General features: G+C 42.8%; 1 protein-coding gene across 1 annotated transcript; it reads left to right on the top strand.

Moving 5' to 3' along the window:
* The first annotated feature begins 9429 nt into the window (after positions 1 to 9429).
* On the top strand, positions 9430 to 16645 carry MRPS30 (mitochondrial ribosomal protein S30). Its single transcript, XM_083403001.1, has 5 exons — positions 9430 to 10192; positions 11416 to 11561; positions 13389 to 13494; positions 14648 to 14824; positions 16153 to 16645. The coding sequence occupies exons 1-5, from the start codon at positions 9445 to 9447 to the stop codon at positions 16419 to 16421; spliced, it is 1446 nt and encodes a 481-aa protein (XP_083259127.1). The 5' UTR covers positions 9430 to 9444; the 3' UTR covers positions 16422 to 16645.
* Positions 16646 to 18239: the final 1594 nt, after the last annotated feature.

The raw sequence follows: 18239 nt of genomic DNA, 5'->3' as shown, positions 1-18239 counted from the left end.
TGACAATTTCAGTTATCTCTCACTTTCTGATTTTTGCATTCTTAAGTTCAGTTCTCTGCATTTCTGCATCAGTTTGTGATTTGTTTTTGCTTTTTTAAAGTCCTTATGAAAATTCAACAATATTTCTGTATGAATTCCCCCTAATATACATGTCTTCTTTTGCAAAAATAGTTATTTTCACTAATACAGTATATGCATTTTAAGGCAAACCCCAGCACATGAAGTTTTGTACAGATTCCTTGGCTGGAAAACTGCATTGTATAATTCTGAGAAGTGCAAATTTTGAACAATGGGTTTGTTTATTGATTCAGAAAGTTAAAATTAGGTAGGTTTGCCTTGAAATGTGAATGGAATCAAATTTATCCAACCCCCCCCCCCATATCCCAAGCTGATGCCGGGGTCTCTCTATAAGATGAGGTCAAAGAGCCTGACAACGTTTTGCAGCAGGCAAACACAGGGCTGCAAGTCCCTTTGAATTTATTTATTTAGGTATTTTGACACCACTTTTCAGGACCCAAGGCTCTTCCAAGGCAGCTCAGATTTAAAACATAACCCCCCACCCAAAAAAGAAACATTGGGTGGGATTCAATGTCATGCTGCCCCACATGTGCTGTTCAGTGTGTGTGTGTGTGTGTGTGGTCTCCCGACCCTCCAATGTAGATATGGGGAGGCCATGGGGGTGCAAATCCTGTTGTGTCTCTATCTTCCATCCAGACAAGCAGGAAGCCTTATCAGAGTTCAAGGACATAGTCCAACCAAGTAAGAACAGGGCAAGTGATGAGTGTGACTTGAGGTCCAGATGGAGATGTTTGGGGGGCTGCATTTATCCCCACGACTGAGATTCTCCACCCTTGTTCTCCTTGTTCCTGACCCTTCTGATTTTCAATTGCCAGCTATGGGACTTGACCCTTGCCTATCTTGGACTTGGACTGCCCACCTCTGTCCACATTGGATCGGCATCAAATTACTTTCACCTGAGTTGATACTGAGCTCACTCTAGGCTAGTTTGGTCATTTGATCTCTTACCTGGAGCTCATGGGTACATCATATCATGTTCCCATACCTTTATCTGTAGAAGACTGATCAGCTGTAATTGCATACACATGTCTTAGCTCCATGGGATGTCCCAGACTGCACATCTTCCTGAAAATTTAACATATGTTTGTAAGCAGAAGCGTATCTATGTGAAGTTTCTGGTTTTACATACTTGATAGGTTTTGGGTTTGTTTTTTTTAAACAACCACTATAAAAGTAGTTTTTTTGGTTTTTCTTTTTAAAAGGAACTTATTAATAGAAATCAGCTGTTGGGCTTGCATTCTGTTTTCTCTGCAGAACTGTTTCTGGAACCAAAATGCACTACAGTATAACTCCAGGGACAATTTTTGGAGCAGTTTTAGATTGTAAAGCTCTGAGGAAAGTTAGTTTCTGGCAGAGAGTGAATTTCCTCATAGATGTAACATTTTCTTCCCCATTCTGCCAACTGATCCTATTTAATATAGCTACAAAGCACTCACTTCATTCTAAAGTCAATACCCCAATCTAGTCACACTTAATGGTAACTCATGCTGCAATCCTAGACACACTAACCAGAGAATGAGGTGCACCGAACTAAAAAAGAACTTGCTTTTGAGTAGACATGCATAAGGTTGGACTGGAAGTCCCGAAAGCAATGTAATATTAGTTGCAACTAACTTGTTCCAGTGGGAACTAAGGTCTAAATTAACAGTAGTGTGGAAGAACTGTGCAACCAATCCTTCCCTCCTGTGTTGTCTGTCTGACTTAGGGCATGGTCACTTTTTCAAATAAGAACAGCCTGCTAGATCTGGCCAATGGCAGCATCCTGTTCTCACAGTGGCCAATCAGATGCCTATGGGAAACCAGGGAGCAGAACATGAGCACAAGAGCACTCTTTGATCTTGTGGTTTCCAGCAACTGGCAATCGTAAGCATAACTGCCTCCGACTGTAGAGGTAGAGAGCATAGCCATCAAATACAACATTTCCTGTTTGCCCAGAGTGGACACACAGGGGAATGTTACTCCAGTCAGGAGGACTTCCTGTCACACCTGTCTGGAGCATCCTCCCCCTGTGTGTGACCAGGTAGGTAGTTGTGACCGTGGGAGACCTCATAAAAGGGCTGGTCACGCAGCCATCTTCCCTTCTCTTGATGCTGCTGTTGATGCTCTTTTGCTGTCTGCTGGCTCTCAGCCAGCAGTACATGAGCTCATTCCCCATATGGAATGAACCCACTCTCTCTTCTGTAACTACATGCTAAAGCCTGCCTTCAGAATCATACTGTGAAGTAAGTAAACTTCTTATTACTCTTAATAGAAGATTGTTGCATCTTTATTCTTTTTAAAAGGGAATTAAAGGGGAATTTGCCAGGAACAATCCAATCTGGACAACCCAGACTGGATTGCTTAACTCAAGAGTTTCAAATGAATCTACCAACTAGCTTCCTGCAATATACAGGGGAATGTACTCTGCTACTAGCTCACTAGCGTGAATGAGGAAGGATAATATTTAATCAGTATATCTCTTCCTACTATCCACAATGTTCCCACAGAGTGCTTACCCTGATACGCATCAAGTACCTATCTGAACATTTGCAGCCTGACTACTCTCTATGTGCCTGACTCTGAAGAAGCTTTTTCAGTTTGGTTTTGTTCACCGCCGTGATGACATTATCACTATAGAACAGCTGAAAAGGCAACTTTGGTAAAAGGCTTCACACCTTAGCTTGGTGTTACATGCCGATTATATCAAAATGTGCTCAGATTATTATTATTATTAATCCTTTGCGTCTTTTACACCTGCCGGTGGTTGGTAAATCTTGGAGGTCTAGTAAAAGAATGCAAAGCTTGAAGTCCACATACATGTGCTGTGAAGGATAACCAAGCACCAGGAAATACTGAGTTAACTTTCCAATGCTTTTTTAAAAGTTGGTTCTTTGTGTGTTTATAGATAGAAGAAATGTGATGAAGCCAAAAATGGATTACAGTCATACCTCGGGTTGCAGACGCTTCAGGTTGTGCACTTTTGAGTTACTTCCGGGTTTCGGTGCTCGCATATGCACAGAAACGCTAAATCGCACTTTGCACATGCGCAGAAGCGCTGAATCGCGCCCCGTGCATGCGCAGATGCGGCGCTGCAAGTTGCAAATGCTGCGGGTTGCAAACATGCCTCCCACACGGATCATACGTCCACTGTATAAGCAATCAACTGTTGGCCAGTTTCAAACATATAAGATCAGAAAATATGAGTATATGCAAAAACATGCATGATGGATGGTGTGACTGAAAGCAGGGATTAATGCACATTGTCCATTATTTTAATTGAAAGACAATGAGATCATAGGTATTTTTATTATATCAATTGTGGCTCCTTTCTCGCCCATCCCGTGAGAAAAGGATCTCAACCAAGCAGTTCTGCAGTCAGATTTCTGCCAACACCCATGTTGATACAGCTAGGAGAATGCTTAAAATGAGACTGACAGGGCAATCCTCAGAAGTAAGCCTAAATTCAATGGGAGCACTGGATTTCAGCCTGTCATGTTACAGAACAGCAAATATACAATTGTTGCTTATTTGTTGCACTTTATCTCGAACCATTGGTCATGCTCACAAGAGCTGATGGGAGCTGCAGTCCAGCAACATTTGGAGGGCCAAAAGTTCTTCATCCCTGCTCTAAATAGTTCAGTGTCGTGCTTCCAACACCAGGGAATTATCAACAACAAACTGGCTTTTATATGCAGTCCATCATATTTTTTGCATGTGACTTTGTTGTACTATTGGGGTAGTTTGCAGGGAGTAAGCTAGCACATGGTGCCCATTTATACTAGTGGAAACCACTGATAAACAAGATATGAAGATGACAAAGAGTTCTTCCATCAGTTGACCACCAGCCTCACCAGCCTAGTTTAGTATTCATTTATATGCCATGGTATATGGAAGTTGGGATCTGGATGGCGCTGTGGGTTAAACCACAGAGCCTAGGACTTGCCAATCTGAAGGTCGGCAGTTCGAATCCCCACGACGGGGTGAGCTCCCGTTTTTCGGTCCCTACTCCTGCCCACCTAGCAGTTCGAAAGCACACCAAAGTGCAAGTAGATAAATAGGTACCGCTCCAGCGGGAAGGTTAAAGGCGTTTCCGTGTGCTGCTCTGGTTCACCAGAAGCGGCTTAGTCATGCTGGTCACATGACCAGAACTGTATGCTGGCTCCCTCGGCCAATAAAGCAAGATGAGCGCCGCAACCCCAGAGTCAGCCACAACTGGACCTAATGGTCAGGGTCCCTTTACCTTTATATGGAAGTTGCATTTATCTAGCATGGCTTGGTGGCTATTGATAGACCAGGTGCTGGGTAAATTTGCTTAGTGACTCTTGGCCCAAGCTAGTGGTTAACATTGGCTCTTTCATAGTGCATCTTGTTGTAGCACATTTGTGCCTGCACAGTAGGATAACTGCAGACTTGCTGGGAACAGTATTCTGAACATGTGTGAAAGGCTTCAGCCTAGTACCCCATCTGCTCAGTCATGGAGGCTGCAGAGGACTGGAGGGCATTGTGGGCAGTGCAACTTCTGCAAAATAAGGAAACATGGCTTTATATTTTGTCACATAAATCATCAGTGAGCATAATCCAGCCAACAAAAGCCCATTGTCAGTGTCACAGTTACACACACACAGAGACACAAATGTAGGTAGCAACATAGAACCATAATAACTTATTTGCTATAAAATGGTAAGACAGTGACACCTAGTGCCTTAGATCTGCATATTTGTTTTCTGTTCTTTGCAATGGGTCAAAAAGTGTCTTCTTCTTTGGCGATCCCTCATAGCCGAGTAAGATTGTCTTCCATAAACACGGTTTTAGCAATGAGTCCGTAAGTGACTGTGGAAGCCAGTTCTGGATCCACACGTCCTTCCACAGTGGGGACATTGGTTTCCGGGTGGAAGTTGATCACGGTGTGGATTTGCCAAGCGTGCCTTCCTCTTAGCACGTTTCTCCCTTGTGTCCTGAGTTCTTCAAAGCCCATGACACCTTTGGTAAAGGCTGTTCTCCAACTGGAGCGCTCGCAGGCCAGTGTTTCCCAGTTGTCAGTGTTTATACTACATTTTTAAAGATTTGCCTTGAGACTGTCTTTAAACCTCTTTTGTTGACCACCAGCATTATGCTTTTCATTTTTAAGTTCGGAATAGAGTAGTTGCTTTGGAAGACGATCAACAGGCATCTGCACAACATGACCGGTCCAACGAAGTTGATGTTGAAGAATCATTGCTTCAACACTGGTTAAACCATTTCCTGGTACAAAAGTGATCCTATATTTTTCCATGGGCTTCTCCTTCTGATTAACTTCCTACAACAGTAGCCTGTTGTTTGGGGGGTTCTTGTTGTTATTTAGTCGTTTAGTCGTGTCCGACTCTTCGTGACCCCATGGACCAGAGCATGCCAGGCACCCCTGTCCTCCACCGCCTCCCGCAGCTTGGTCAAACTCATGCTGGTAGCCTTGAGAACACGGTCCAACCACCTTGTCCTCTGTTGTCCCCTTCTGCTTGTGCCCTCCATCTTTCCCAACATCAGGGTCTTTTCCAGGGAGTCTTCTCTTCTCATGAGGTGGCCAAAGTATTGGAGCCTCAGCTTCACGATCTGTCCTTCCAGTGAGCACTCAGGGCTGATTTCCTTCAGAATGGATGCGTTTGAACTTCTTGCAGTCCATGGGACTCTCAAGAGTCTCCTCCAGCACCATAATTCAAAAGCATCAATTCCTCAGCGATCAGCCTTCTTTATGATCCAGCTCTCACTTCCATACATCACTACTGGGAAAACCATAGCTTTTACTATACGGACCTTTGTTGGCAAGGTGATGTCTCTGCTTTTTAAGATGCTGTCTAGGTTTGTCATTGCTTTTCTTCCAAGAAGCAGGTGTCTTTTAATTTCATGGGGGTTCTATTTACTTTTAAAGTTCTGCTTTGCCTCACCCAGTTCATCCTCAAGGAATGAGATGGGTTTCTACTCCCCAAATAAAGAAATTCCGCTGCTTGTGGGTATCCCACAGGCATCTGGCTGGCCATTTGAGAACTCGGCGGGCCATTGGCTTGATTCAGCCAGCTCTTATATTCTGCAGCCATCCTCCAGAAAGTGAGGTGCAGTAGAGACAAAGACAGGAAAATCCTCTTCCCCCAAGATTTCTTGCGCTCAGAATCCAAGCCAATGTCCTTGGCAACTGTGCATTTTCAGAGGAGGACATCAGCTTTGCAGCCCTCCCCACCCAAAATGAGCTAGTGATACTAGTTGCTAAACCATGGTAATGGTATATCTACTTGCAATGCCAAAGTAACATTCATTTGTGAAATTGCAGTGGGAGTGGCAAAGGGCACACCCAGTGCCTATTTTTTTTCTAGAAAAAGTGGTGCCCGAACTCACCATGAACACCTCCCTCATTCTCTTAGAATGGCAGAGGTGCCCACCTGAGAGGTGCTAGAACTGAGTTCCAGTGAGTTCTGGCTGAAAAAAAACCCTGGGTATGTCACACATTTGCTGTCTAAGCAAGTCAGAAAGGCAGGTTGCAGGAGCGTCTATTGGAACTCAACACACACACCAGAGCTAAATAAACAAATAAATCCCATCCATTTCAGTGAAACTTGCTTCCAAATAAGTGTAATTAAAATTGCAGCTTGTCTGACTCCGTGATGCCTGGTCTCTATATAATACCACATGGAATGATTTTTCTTTTTCTTTTTTCTTGTTATAGTTTTGCTATATGCTGTACGGGAATAGGAGCCTGTCAGACATGTTTTATATGCCTGTGAAATACATTTGGACAAGTGCAGGAAAATTGTGGGTTTTCCACATGGGTTTCATATGGCAAAGCCCCTTCTTGAGCAGATAATGAGTTTTCCCTGCTGAAAGGAGATACAATTCTAAATTATCGTCTGGAGGCTGACTTGCTGCTAAATTTGCAATAATTCAGTTTGGGAACGTGACAAACTGAAATGACAAAAAGGAAATGGCCCCCTGCCAGGCATATAAATTGATGGTGTTTCAGGTCACTGGTTTACAATCCATCTAAAATACTTTGGATGATCTCCAACTAAGTCATTCTCAGAGTAGGCCAATTGAAATCAATGGATTTAAGTTACACTACTTAAATCCGTTGATTTTGAAAGATCTGCTCTGAGTATGACTGACAGTGTACATAAGTCTTTGCTTTCATATATATGTGTGTGTGTTTAACAGCTCAGTCGGTAGAGCATGAGACTCTTAATCTCAAGGTCATAAATTTGAATCCCACATTGAGCAAAAGATTCCTACATCACAGGGGGTTGGACTACATGATCACTGTGGTCCCTTCCAACTCTACAATTACATTATTATTACATTTATATTTTGCCTTTTCTCCAAAGAAGAGCTCAAGGTAATTCACCCCCCGCCATGTTATCCTCACAGCTCTGTGAGATAGGTTAAGCTGAGAGTCATTTGTACCAAATCAGTTAGTGGGTTTCATGGCTTAGTGGGAATTTGAACCCTAATCTCTCATGTCCTGGTGCAGGATACTAAGCACTACTCCACATTAGATGACATATACTGTGTGTATATAAAATATAGACCAGTATTTCCAAACTATGGTCTGCAAGCTTTATTCAGGGGGTCCACAACACGGATATAAATTTGTGATCAAGGATGAGAGATGGCATGTCTGCTGCATTCAATATCCATACAGTGGTACCTTCGTTTTTGAACAGCTTAGTTCACAAACAACTTGGAACCCGAACGCTGCAAAACTGGAAGTAGGTGTTCCGGTTTTGAAACTCTTTCTTGGAAGTAGAATGTGCTCTGTTTTGAGTCCCCTTATGTTTCCTGTTGCACTGCTGATTTGCATCCTCGTGTTTCCCATTGCGCTGCTAATTTGCATCACCCCCCCCCCCCTTGTAATTCAAGCCTTCCATTTCCAATTGCAGTTCTCTGAGGTGATATTTGCAGCTTATATTTGGTGCTTTTGTTTTTGCTATTTGAGTTTTTTGTTTTGAGGCTTTTTCAGTTAATTTGTTTTTGTGACTGTGTGGATCCCAGTTCAGCTGCTGATTGATTGATTGTGTGACTACGGAAATGGATAAAATCCCCACATCCAAACAATGACTACCATCAGTGCAGGTAAGAAATTTTATTTTTTATCATCTACAATACTTTTTATTTATTTTATAGTACAGTACATTTTTGACTGCTTTCATTTTATGGATCAATGGTCTCGTAAGATAGTAAAATTCATGTTAAATTGCTGTTTTAGGGGTTGTTTTTAAAAGTCTGGAACGGATTAATCCATTTTGCATTACTTTCTATGGGAAAGCGCGCCCTGGTTTTGGAACGCATTGGTTTTGGAAAGACTTCCAGAACGGATTAAGTTTGAGAACTGTACTGATTTTTAATTGTCTTTCCATTGCTTCTTTTATTTATTATCCTGTATTTTATTGCACTACACTTTGAATTCAAATAGTGATGCAATAATATACCATATGTAACACCTTCGGCAAATTTTCAAGAGGGGATAAAGTTGGATGCCACAGTGCTGGATACCACTGACACAGACCTAGCAAATGCAAAAACAAAACCGTTACCTGAAGAGCTAACTTTGGAAATGATCGTAGCATCTAAAATCCTCAAGAAATGCAATGGGATTGGATCCTCTGGAGCAGAAACCTCAATTTACTTCAGCCCCTTGGCAGGATATTCTGAGTCACTTCATAGGCATGCTCTATTAATCACTTTGTGAACTCAAGGATTGACCTTCCACTGGACAGATGGACACTTTGTCTGGATTCTACTTCTGCAGGAAATTGTGCAAAGCCTTCGGTGTCCTGTCTGGTGCTACTTCTAGTCACATAGCTGGTCTCGCCTTACCTGCATCCAACTGCTCCTACCAATTCTACGCATTTTCCTAGCACTTGCCTCTAGCTACTGGTAATGCCACAGCAACCATTGGTGCAGCTGTGGAGTGGGGCATTTTCCCTTTGTACATCTTTTTTTAATGATTTACGTGGAAATCGGTTTGTTTTTCTTGCATACTCTTTTTGATGCGTTTTCTTCGTTTATGGCTAATTTTGTTAGTTTGCAGCTGTGTAAATCGATGGTGGTGGTTGTTTTATTATTTACTAAATTTGCAAACCGCCCTTCCCCAGAAGACCACAGGGCGACCCACAACATAAAAATACAAAACGAGGACACAAAACACATAAAAACAAGAGTAATACAATAAAAACCTTCCCTTCTCCACAAACACATCGAAATAATGTATCGTTTATTAAATTTGATCAATTTTTTTATGACATGCTGCAAGCCACCTCGAGCGTAGTCACACAAATGGAAAATGCGGCATACAAATATAACGCCGATGGAATTGTAAGGCGCCGCTGAGGCTCCCATCCCACACACGTCCGTATAAGGACAACGAGCATGCGCAGTCGCCGGACGTCGCTCCTCTCTCACGCCGAGCCTCGGGGGAGCGCGCATGTTGCCCGTCTCTCTGCGGGTCACGTGAAGGGCGCTCAGCCAACCGCTGCTCCCGACTTGCCCGGAAGCAGCCCTCCCCGCTTCTTTCCCCTTTTCCCGTTTCTCGCGGGCAAGATGGCGGCGTCCAGGGGGCTGCGGTTGCTGCGCGACGGCTGGCCGCGGCGGTGGCTCCACGCGGGCCCCTCGGTGCCGAATCCTCTCCCAGCCGCCGCCCCGTCACTTTACCCTCCGGTGGTGGCGTCGCTGACGGCGAAGAGCAAGGCGGCCAAGCAGCGCCGCCGGGAGCGCTTCTACCAGGAGATCCACGACGCGCCCTCGGTGGAGGAGAAGCTGCGCATCTACGGGAAGCGGCAGCGGCGCAAGTACGTGGTCTACCCGCAGACGTGGGCCGTGAACGCGGACCGCTGGTACCAGGACTACACCAAGACCGTCTTCGTGCCGGGGCTGCCCGGCCCCGTGGCGGGGGCGGCGGCAGCAGCAGAAGGGGAAGGAGGTGGCTGGGACCTGGCCGAGCTGCGCTCCGCGGTGTGCGACGCGCTGCTCCAGGAGCACTTCTACCAGCGCAAGCGGCGCCCCATTCCCTTCAGCGCCATCGATCAGGGTCCGTCGCCTTTCCTCACGCAGCTGGCGCTCGGCCTGACGGCCCGACTGGCCAGCGCCAACCCGGCGCTCGGCTCCTCCTCGGCCCTGGGTGCGTGTGTGTAAGCGCGAGGCGGTGGGCAGTGGGACACGTGTGCATGTGTGTGTGTGTGTGTGTGAGAGAGAGAGAGAGAGAGAGAGAGAGAGAGAAAGAGGGGTGAGAGGAAGGTATTCGAGTAGTCTGAGCTGTTGGCTTCCAGGAATTAAAAAAAATGGAAGGGGGTTTCTGTCAGTTTCTTTATATAGGTGCCAGGCAAAAACCTTTCCTATAGAACCAGGCCTTCTGCCTTTAACCATTTTTGTCCTTTTAGAAGTGGGTGAGATGTAGTCAATGCATTTCTTTTCTTTTCCTTTTGACAATAATAATAAATAAATAAGAATAAAAATGTGCACCCCACCACCGAAACAATTCCATTGTAGCTATCCAACCTTCCAAAATTTTAATATCTCTTGTGATGGTTTGACCTTTCCGTTCTACAAACACCTTCCATATCTCCACAAAGTCATTTCTCCTGCATATTCCCCGTCTTACCTTAATGGCACATGTTAATTTATCATTAATAGCTATTAAAGGTAAAAGGACCCCTGACCATTAGGTCCAGTCATGATCGACTCTGGGGTTGCGGCTCTCATATCGCTTTATTGGCTGAGGGAGCCAGTTTACAGCTTCCGGGTATATCCCATTATTCCATCAATGTATTTCTTTCCCTCCTTGGTTATAATGTACCCATGCAGGGTTTTATCATTTGTTTGATTGTAAATTGCATTGGGTAAGATAAAGTGACTCACAAATGTAATAATAATAATCTAGTCATGATCCCTAGCAATGTGTGCACTAAGGAGGAATGTGTGTTTGGGGGGGGGAGGTGTTATACTTTTAATCAGTTACACACATGCATAGCAAATAATTTGTGAAGCATAGAGATGCATAAAATCCCCTCCTTGTACAGATCAGAGATGGACGCCATGCATAATTCCAAGTAGCTTCTGTTTTGTTGGCAACATTTATCTAGCATTGTCTAGTATAGGTGCTTCTAGTGTTGAAAGTACTTCTCCTACAGCTTCCATCAGTTGTAGTTGTTCCTCATTTAACTGGTTTACTGTGATTTTTCACATATTAAGGTTCAGAAGTGTGCACAGATATTCAGCATGTATGTGTGCACAAAAATTGCTATGTGGTCATGCATACACCCTTGATGTTTAATATCAGCATGTTTAATATCTCTGGTGGGCTCTTGACTGCAGGAGGCATTAAAGGCACTCTTGTTATTTCAGACCTCAAACCAGAAGTAAATTTCTATTGGCTGCGTGGTGAGACAGTGGTTCCTCGTGGACATCGAAAGGGTAGAATTGACCCACTGAGATTTCAGATTGATGATAAACCTCACTGTCAGATTCGTATACGAAAACAGCTTTCAGAGGTATGAAGTCCAATTTCATAAAGATTAATGGATTTGCTATTTCTGGTTAGTTCAGGGGTGAGTATCGACCCCTAAATAGATCTCTTCTATTATATACCACATTTTGAAGTCTACAGTTTAATTAAATTGAATATGTATTGGGTGAAATAGCTCTTGTTATGAAGAAATTAGACTATAGCACAGTTTTCCTGAAATACTTGATAACTAAGGCACATTATTTTTCCGAATTTAAACTGGAAAGTGTGTAGCAGTAATAACTACCTATCCTCAGAAAACCTCACCCCCTATGTTTTTTCATAACTCATTGATGTGGGTGAGAGCCAGTGTGGTGTAGTGGTTAAGAGCGGTAGTCACGTAATCTGGGTAACCGGGTTCGCGTCTCCGCTCCTCCACATGCAGCTGCTGGGTGACCTTGGGCCAGTCACAGTCTCTCAGCCCCACTCACCTCACAGAGTGTTTGTTGTGGGGGAGGAAGGGAAAGGAGAATGTTAGCCGCTTTGAGACTCCTGAAGGGGAGTGAAAGGCGGGATATCAAATCCAAACTCTTCTTCTTCTTCTTCTGTCATCTGAATGGAAGGAAATTGATGGCTCATGCAAAGATACATTGTGCACCCCCCCCCCTCCCGAGGGCTGGTACTTCTGCAACATTCAACATTATACAAGCGGACTCTCCCTTTCTCCTTTGCACCTTCCTCACGCCTCCCAAATCTGCTGTAAAGGCTCCCCAACCCTTCAGAAAATATTTTATGGGTACTCAGAGGACTGCGAGGGAGAGGGGGAATCCAGAATGAATGAGATGTTGATATACTATGGATAACCTCCCCTTTGGATTCATAGGAGCCTTTTTTATTTTCAAGTCATATTGATTGGCTAGGTGGCGAAACCTGTTGTAAAGTGAGTTGAGTGGTATGAAGCAGTACAGTGTTCAAAACTCTCATTGCTCTAGGTGCATTTTGCAACAGGGAATGTCATTAGCACGAGCAGCTTCTGAACACTGGGCACAGTACTGCAGCTAAGATTTCAGATTAAAACTGCAGAGTGGAAGAAAAGGAGGACCTTTTTCTGCCTCCCCACTTCCAGCTATTTTCTGAAGACCGGAGAAGAGACCTTCTTAAGAATATTAGGGGGGTGGGCATGGGAAGGACTAGACCATGTGAAAAGGAGCCTAATATTTTAGCTGCAATTCATTCATTTTCAGTTTTGTATTCTTGTTATTAAAAAGTGCACCTAGATATTCCGTTGTTGTGTCCATAACCTATGTTTAAGGTGCCATTTAGCTCCTAGCTTTCATATCTCAGTTTCTAACACTGAAGCAGTAGCAGCACCTCAGACAGGGAGAACAAGGGAATTAAAAGGTAGGGGAAAGCGTGGGTGAAGGTCTATGCCGTGGTTTGTCTCCCCTAAACAAGCTGTGAGCGGTAGGCGAAGAACAAACCTTGGCTACAGCTCATGGTTGGTTTGGAGCAAGGCAAACCATGAGCCTGGTATGGACACAGTAGTAAGACACTATGTCTGCTGATGTTACAGCATTGTGAAATCATTTGGGAGAATTACATCTCCCTGTAGACAATCATGCTAGTGGTAAATAACAAATTACATTGTAATTTAGGTCAAATATTTAAGTGGTCAATAGTGAGAGCACCCTCTTATCAATAATTATGTTATAATTGTTTTTTAAAATAATGGTTTAATGTATGTTTTAAATTTTGTATGTTTTTATTTTTTGTAAGAAGTGGTGTAAAGCAGGGCATTTTTTTTTTTTTATGCATAATACTGTGTGATTATATATCACTTTATTGAACCGGTTTGCTTTTTTCTCCCCTTAAGTTTGTGCCCCTGGACTATGTGGCTCCTGGAGATATTCCTGTTATTACTGTCTTGCCTGACAAGCTTCCAATGTTCAAACGACAGTATGATAATAAAATATTTATAGGTAAGACTGCCACATCAGAACGCTAATCTCTAAAGTCTCTACTCAATGAATTTGTAGACATATACTTCAGATGCATAATACTTTAACATGTCTTGATGCTGTAATTCAATATGAACAAAATATAATTCATGCCATTCTTTTCAATGTTTTCATGTTTATTTTTTTTAACAAAATAAATCACTTTGCAAGAGGACTTCAGCAACTCATTATATTAGCAACTCATAATATTAGGTATTTGCAGATAACCTTTCAATTTGCTTTCCATATGTTGTATTAAACCATATGGTCAATATCTCAACTGGGCCACTGTTATCCTGACATTATACATTGGGGTCAACTGGCTGAAATAACAGTGGCTTTCATAATACACATAGCAATGTTGAAGTTGAGTTGGCATTTAAACTACGAATTTTCCGGCATGCAGTTCATTGTGTAGTTCACTTTGCTACTATGGTAAAATATTTTTCTTGATAAGTTTTATACTTTGTTGGATTAGGATGCCTAATCTTGTTGGGTTTTTTTGGAACAAATTATAGCTGTGACACTGTTATATTGGCATAGCGTGCTAAGCCAGTGCACTCCTGATTTCAGAATGGCCTATGCACTTTAAATTTAATCCTTGTTTGAAGTAGATATTAGATATTTCTAAAGGTTCACAATCTTTATCTAAAAGGCTTGTTAGTTGGCATCAGTCTGTCTTGGGGAGACAATGGAGGAAGGCACCTTTGGGAGTGAAGTCAGACGGTTGGAAGGTTACAGCACCTGCTGTGGCTGTAGAGACTGATATGGGAGAGACCTGTTTTATTGCAGCTGGGGCAGATAAAGGCATCCTGTTGTGCTGTTGCACCATGGAGTTTTGTCTCTGCGCTCCTTCCAGCTGTCATTCGTCCTCTGGTCTCGGCTATGGATGCATGACCTGACCATCTATACATACTGTATTTGTCTGCAAGGGATATAAAACAGCTGCATTTTGTATGGCATTGTGTTCATATTTAAATTATTTTTTTAAAAAACATACCTGTCAGCATCACTGTATTGTTAAGAAATTTGAAGATAAAACAGCTAAGAAATCTGTTATTGGATGAATTGGTACTTTTATCTAAGCATTCTACGTGCTAAAATCTAAAGCAATTCTTTCTCTTGCGGGATTTAGGATCAAATGTAGCAGATCCATGTGCCTATGGACATACGCAGTTTCATTTAATTCCCGACAGGCTGAAAAGGGACAGGCTTATAAAAATGAATCTCTTCGATCAGGTTGAGGTTCCTTGCCGTGCTAATGCAATTGCAAGTCTTTTTGCTTGGACTGGAGCCCAAGCAATGTACCAAGGTAGGTCAATAGTTAAAGATGATAGCCAGTGTTGCAAGATAAGGTAAATAGCAAGCTCACAAATATAACTTTTAGAAGATGATACAGCCATGTGATTTATCTTAGCCTTATTAATGCATTCTAAAGAATATGTGAATGTGGAGTGAGTATGTGAGCATTAGGCATATCTACTCTGCACTTGGCCTTCTCATCTTGAACTGGAAGATCTGAAAGAGGCTTGTAAATACTTCTGATGAACATGGTAGCAAGTCTCATTGTAATTAGGACCTCTAATCATACATGGTTCATGCTTGCTTGGGATATTGTATATGTGCTTAGCTGAACATGTTTGCAAACTGCCTTCAGGCCTTTCCACTCAATACAGAAAGGCTGGGGTGGAACAGATAAACCCAGTGTGTGTGGGGGGAAGTGAGGTGGGACTAGTATCTGCACTTGAAATCCATGAAAATGTTGGCATGGTCTTGTAGCTTGAGGAGGTGAAGGGTGTTGAACTGTGGGCAACTATGACCCCTTGTAGAATGGGGAATATCTTGTATAGCGCTATGGTTTAAACCAGTGAGCCTCTAAGGCTTGCCGATCAGAAGGTTGGCAGTTCGAATCCCTGTGACGGGGTGAGCTCCCATTGCTCTGTCCCAGCTCCTGCCAACCTAGCAGTTTGAAAGCATGCCAGTGCAAGTAGATAAATAGATACCACTGCGATGGGAAGGTAAACTGCGTTTCTGTGCATTCTGGCTTCCGTCACAGTGTTCTGTTGCACCAGAAGCAGTTTAATCATGCTGGGCACATAACCTGGAAAGCTGCCTGAGGACAAACTCCAGCTCCCTTGGCCTAAAAGCGAGATAAGCGCTGTACCCCATAGTCACCTTTGACTGGACTTAACCGTCCAGGGGTCCTTTACCTTTTCCTTACCTGTATAGCTCTTGGTTTGTGCTTTTGCTGCTGGCTGACTCTTGGTTCTTGCCAGTCATAAGGTGTTTTATTCAGGCTATGTCCCTCTAGGGGCCCTTCCTCTTTGTTGTAAGTTGCATGACTGTCTGCAAAGTTGGAGCTCTAAACCAGCCTTCCTCAACCTGGTGCCCTCCAGATGTTTTGCACTGCAGTTCTCATCAGCCCCAGCCAGCAAAGACCAGTAGATGGCAGAAGCTGTCCAGGACATCCGGAAGGCACCAGGATGGGAAAAGCTAGTAAGCTATTAAAATATGCAACCTTTTACAATGGATCTGCAATGACTTGGCTTTTAAAGGCTTGCTGCTTTTTGTTGTTGTTGTTGATGATGATAGGAAAATGCTTTTGTTTAGCTGCTGCTTTTTTCCTCCCCTCTCTCCCAGGATTCTGGAGTGAAGCAGATGTGACCCGGCCTTTTGTATCGCAGGCTGTGATTACCGACGGAAGATACTTCAGCTTCTTTTGTTACCAGTTGAATACCTTGGCTCTATCTGCTGATTCTGATAAAAATAACCCAAGAAAGAATATTTGCTGGGGAACTGAAAGTAGGCCGCTGTACGAAGCAATCGAAGAAAACAATGTGAAAGGATTTAATGATGAAATTCTAGTTCAATTGGTTAAATTTCTCTTAAACAGACCAAAGGAAGTATAACATGAAATTCAGGTACATCTGAATCCTCTCAAGATACTCCAATGCCTAAAGTGAAATTTTGTCTGGACTGTCAAAAGTGCAATCAATCGTAAGCACTATTCCTATGTTTGGCTCTTTGGGTCAGTGAGAGCTATACAAGAGTGCTCTTAAGTGCTTTGGTTGATTTATTTGTATGGCAATAAACACATTTACGTTGCTATTTAAATGAAATAGCAAGACCGACATCTTCTCTGTGTGTTGTGTTAAAATGTGGTTCTGTCCTCAAAGGAGGACGCAGATTAAATCCATAACCATTAGAAACTAGCAGGAGATTTCACTCCAGATACTTTGTTACATTGTATCTTCTCTAGTTAAATAGCATTTTCAGAGAGTGCCATGGATATCACCCTCTTGTTGTTGTTCTCTTTGCTCTCCTGAGCCATACCCCTGCTCCCAGACAGAGCGGTCACACACATGCATACAAACATATATATTTTCTTTGCTTTTCCATAGTCAAGTCCTGCTTTTCCATGTTCCAGGTTATGCAATCTGCAGCCAGAGGTTACATTTTCCTAAGAATTTGTGTGGTAAAACAGAAAATTTATCAACGCAGAGCAGTGCTACAGAGCTTTAATTGGTGTTTAAAAGGCAGAACCGTATACAAGTGTTTTAAAATACAGGCAGTATATTGCAGGTTGGCCCCCACCCCCCGATGAGTAATACAAGCACCTACACAAATCTCTCATACGTTCTTGAATACAACCTCTAATAAGGCAAGGGCAATGTGTTTGAGTGAATTGCCTTGTTAGGGTGAGTCTTTTAAAAGAGGCCCCATGGAACATGTGTACTCTGTATCCACGAGGCCTCTTTTAAAGGACTCATCCTGTACTTGCATTAAGATACGAATTGACTGAAATGTTCCCTGTGTGCTTGATCATTCGCCTGGCTCCCAAGTTTCTGCACAGTAGTTTCCCTGCAACAGACTTGGTCTGTTGTTCTGTGGCTGGGAAACAGTCTTCAGGTGTTGCCAGTGTGGCATTTGCTTTCAGGTAAGGATGACTTACACTGGTTTGAGTTGTGATATGTTTATGCTGGGTGTTGTGGGCAAACTGGCAAACTGGTTGTGGGTTTTTTGTATGGGAGGCTCCCCTACCTACAATTTAAAGCAATATGTCTCAAGCATATGCATTTTCGCTGTGGTACACAGATTGTGCTGCCACAATTATTGACCTCTACTCTCTTTAATTTGTCTTGGGCAAATTTATAATGTATTGTAAGGCATTCTTACAAGTTCACCGACACACAATGGACTACCAGAATGAAGGTGACTACAATTTTATGATTCCTTGTGGTCCATGAACCACAGTTTGGGAACTGTGCAGATTAGGCATCTGTGAAGGGGAAAAGTAAAAAAATTCCACCATTGTAGTAAAAACCCCTTTCATTAACTTCAGGTGCTCTTTGGGTTCTGGCCACAAACATATTAAAACTTAATTTGATATCAAACATGATTTTGGTAGGTAGAAGATTAAATGAACGGAAAGGTTAACCAGCAGATGGCACTGTTTACAATTTTGTATGAAATACAACATCAGTGTGTCTGCCTGGTGTTAAAATGGCTTGCTTTTTAAAACTGCAAAATTACCATTCTGTTGTTTTCCATAGAAAAATGACTTCAAATTGAGAGCTCCCATGATAAACACTTTGTTTGGGAAATGGCGTTTAGGGAGGATTTCTGTTTATGCATATTTAACACTTATCTAATTAACTTGCAGTCTCTTCAGTATTTTCATTATGAAAATAGAATGGGTACTTCAGATAATGCTTTTGTAGACTTAT

The sequence above is a fragment of the Podarcis tiliguerta genome (genome assembly GCF_965153285.1).
Source record: "Podarcis tiliguerta genome assembly, chromosome: 11".
NCBI classification, from domain to species: Eukaryota; Metazoa; Chordata; class Lepidosauria; order Squamata; family Lacertidae; genus Podarcis; species Podarcis tiliguerta.
The sequence above is the reverse complement of the archived record's forward strand: the minus strand, read 5'-3'. Positions and strand labels throughout refer to the sequence as shown.